The following is a 2,234-nucleotide window of genomic DNA, read 5'->3' as shown; positions in this document are numbered from 1 at the left end:
GACTGTCCTACTCCAAAACAAAACCTCTTCTCTTTCATTACAAATTCCACGCGCTCTCTCTCTCTCTCTCTACAATGGCAGATTCAATCTCAAAGACTCTGATTCTCTTTGTTCTCTTCCTTCTATGTTGCTCTAACTCACACGCTTCCTCTGATGTTCCATTCATCGTCACTCACAAGAAGGTTAACCTTAACAGACTCAAATCTGGCGCTGAAACTGTCTCTGTAACCATCGATATCTACAATCAAGGATCCTCGTAATTTCCCATATCTTTCTCTTCAAATTGAAACTTTTTTTTGTCTTTTTTAATTTAGTTTAAGGTTTTCGTTTTCTATGTCTGAGATCACAGTTGTGCGTTTCCCCATATCCATGCATGTTCTTGATTCATTGCTAGACTAATAGTTTTGATATTTTTTCATTTCATTAATATTTTCAAGGATCTTAGGTTTTTTATGTGATGTGAAAATTAAGAAAAAAAAATATAATCTTTGGTCATTTGGGTCATGGTTTTAAATATGGGTATGTTGCCCGAGGTTTTGGAAGTCATCGAAACCGTGTTTGAGCACAATTGTGGCCGGATTGACACAAAATGCATGCAATTATTTGAAGGGTCAAGGTTTCGAAAACCGCTACTGAAACTGTTATTTAAAACCTTGAGCTGGGTAGAAGCTTGAAATAGAGATGAAAATTTTAATTTTTTTGTAAGCTGATTTTTAAGCCCTTGTGGCATGCCCCCTTTTGTGTGCATGTTAATAGATGGAAGGAAATTGATAAATTTTGATATTGTTGTTGAAGAAATGTAGAGTTTCTGTATAATTTGGTTAACTTAAACTTAATATTAAATTTGAATCGAACTATTTTTGCTGGTTGGTTGCTTCATTTGGAGTTTCAAAATAAGAAGTAAATTCCAAGTGCATGCTTATTCTAGTTACTTGATTGTTGAATATTGGGTGGAGGGCATTACCAAAATGCAAAATCCCTCTCTGTTTTATGGGATTGGGTTTAATAACTGACATGAACTATGGCAGGGTGGTAGTAGAGAACTTTATATGCTGTCAATCCATTTGAATCACCTTTTTGATTCCCTATCTTAAGACCTCATAAGTTCCTTTGTTAATCTCACACCTATAGAGGTATTCGAGTTTAGGTAAACAAGCATTGAAATTCCTTGTCTGACTTGTTGAGTTGTTAAAATAAGGACATTCTGTTATTCATGAAACAACTGTATTAATCAAAGGATTTTCAGTAGTGCTGATGCATGTTCAAGATCACACCAAATAATTTTGCTGAACTGTTTTGTGATCCAGTTTGGCACAATGGTACATTGGTACCTGCAAATATTTGCTGAGGATAGGTTTACAGTCTAAGAGAGCAAATTTTCCATTTTTTGTGTCTATTTTTAATTTTGGGTAACTACATTTTTTTGGTAACCTGTTATTGATGCTATAATTTTTTATGTATCCTCTATACTTACCCTTTTCCCTTTTATTGAAAGGACTGCATATGACGTAAGTCTATTAGACGATAGCTGGCCAAATGATGCTTTTAATGTGATCAGTGATAGCATTTCGAAGTCATGGGAAAAGCTTGATGCGTGAGTTTCATATTATTTCGCTACAACTTTTTTGCTACTCTGGAACACCTGTTTCTGCTTTTTTCATTTTGGTTCATTTCCTTATACATATAATCCATGCTATTTTCAGTGGTGGTATCCTCTCCCACACATTTGACCTGGAGGTGAAAACAAAGGGAGTGTTTTCTAGCAAACCAGCCGTCGTAAAGTTCCGCGTCCCCACGAAGGCTGCTTTGCAGGTTTAATATATATTGGCATTGTTGTCTATTTTCATTTCTGTTGAACAAATGTTTCTTATCATAATAGTTGCTTTTTATTAGGAGGCATATTCAACCCCCATATTACCTTTAGATGTTCTTGCTGATCGAACTCCCGAGAAGAAGCTTGAATGGGTACCTTTCTTGTAAACCTGACTTCTGCATGAATCAATCTCAGTTGCTTGAGTTAACTGACAAATTTTTCTTTGTTTTCATGTAATCTCATTTGACTGGACCTGAAATTTCAGGCTAAGGTATGAACAATTACTTTTTATGTTCTTCGTAATTTTGATTATCTGAATTTTTTTTATTGACATAATTTTGGGAGTTAGCCCAGGCCTGTGTTTTGGTTATAGGCAAAACTTATGTATCATAGTTATAAAAACCGTTTCGTACCGGCCGGT

General features: G+C 35.2%; 1 protein-coding gene across 1 annotated transcript in view; it reads left to right on the top strand.

Annotated features, from left to right (window-relative positions):
- Positions 1 to 2,234, top strand: part of LOC109337207 (translocon-associated protein subunit beta-like) — a 3,068-nt gene continuing 834 nt past the window's right edge. The window contains exons 1-5 of the mRNA XM_019574132.1: positions 1 to 256; positions 1,496 to 1,594; positions 1,704 to 1,812; positions 1,894 to 1,965; positions 2,079 to 2,084. Coding sequence (XP_019429677.1) covers positions 75 to 256; positions 1,496 to 1,594; positions 1,704 to 1,812; positions 1,894 to 1,965; positions 2,079 to 2,084 — 468 coding nt within the window. The 5' untranslated portion in view covers positions 1 to 74. The remainder of the gene's footprint in view (positions 257 to 1,495; positions 1,595 to 1,703; positions 1,813 to 1,893; positions 1,966 to 2,078; positions 2,085 to 2,234) is intronic.

Source organism: Lupinus angustifolius, unplaced genomic scaffold (assembly GCF_001865875.1).
Source record: "Lupinus angustifolius cultivar Tanjil unplaced genomic scaffold, LupAngTanjil_v1.0 Scaffold_2_268, whole genome shotgun sequence".
In the NCBI taxonomy this organism is placed as follows: domain Eukaryota; kingdom Viridiplantae; phylum Streptophyta; class Magnoliopsida; order Fabales; family Fabaceae; genus Lupinus; species Lupinus angustifolius.
Note: the sequence above shows the minus strand (reverse complement) of the source record. Positions and strands in the feature narration are given on the sequence as shown.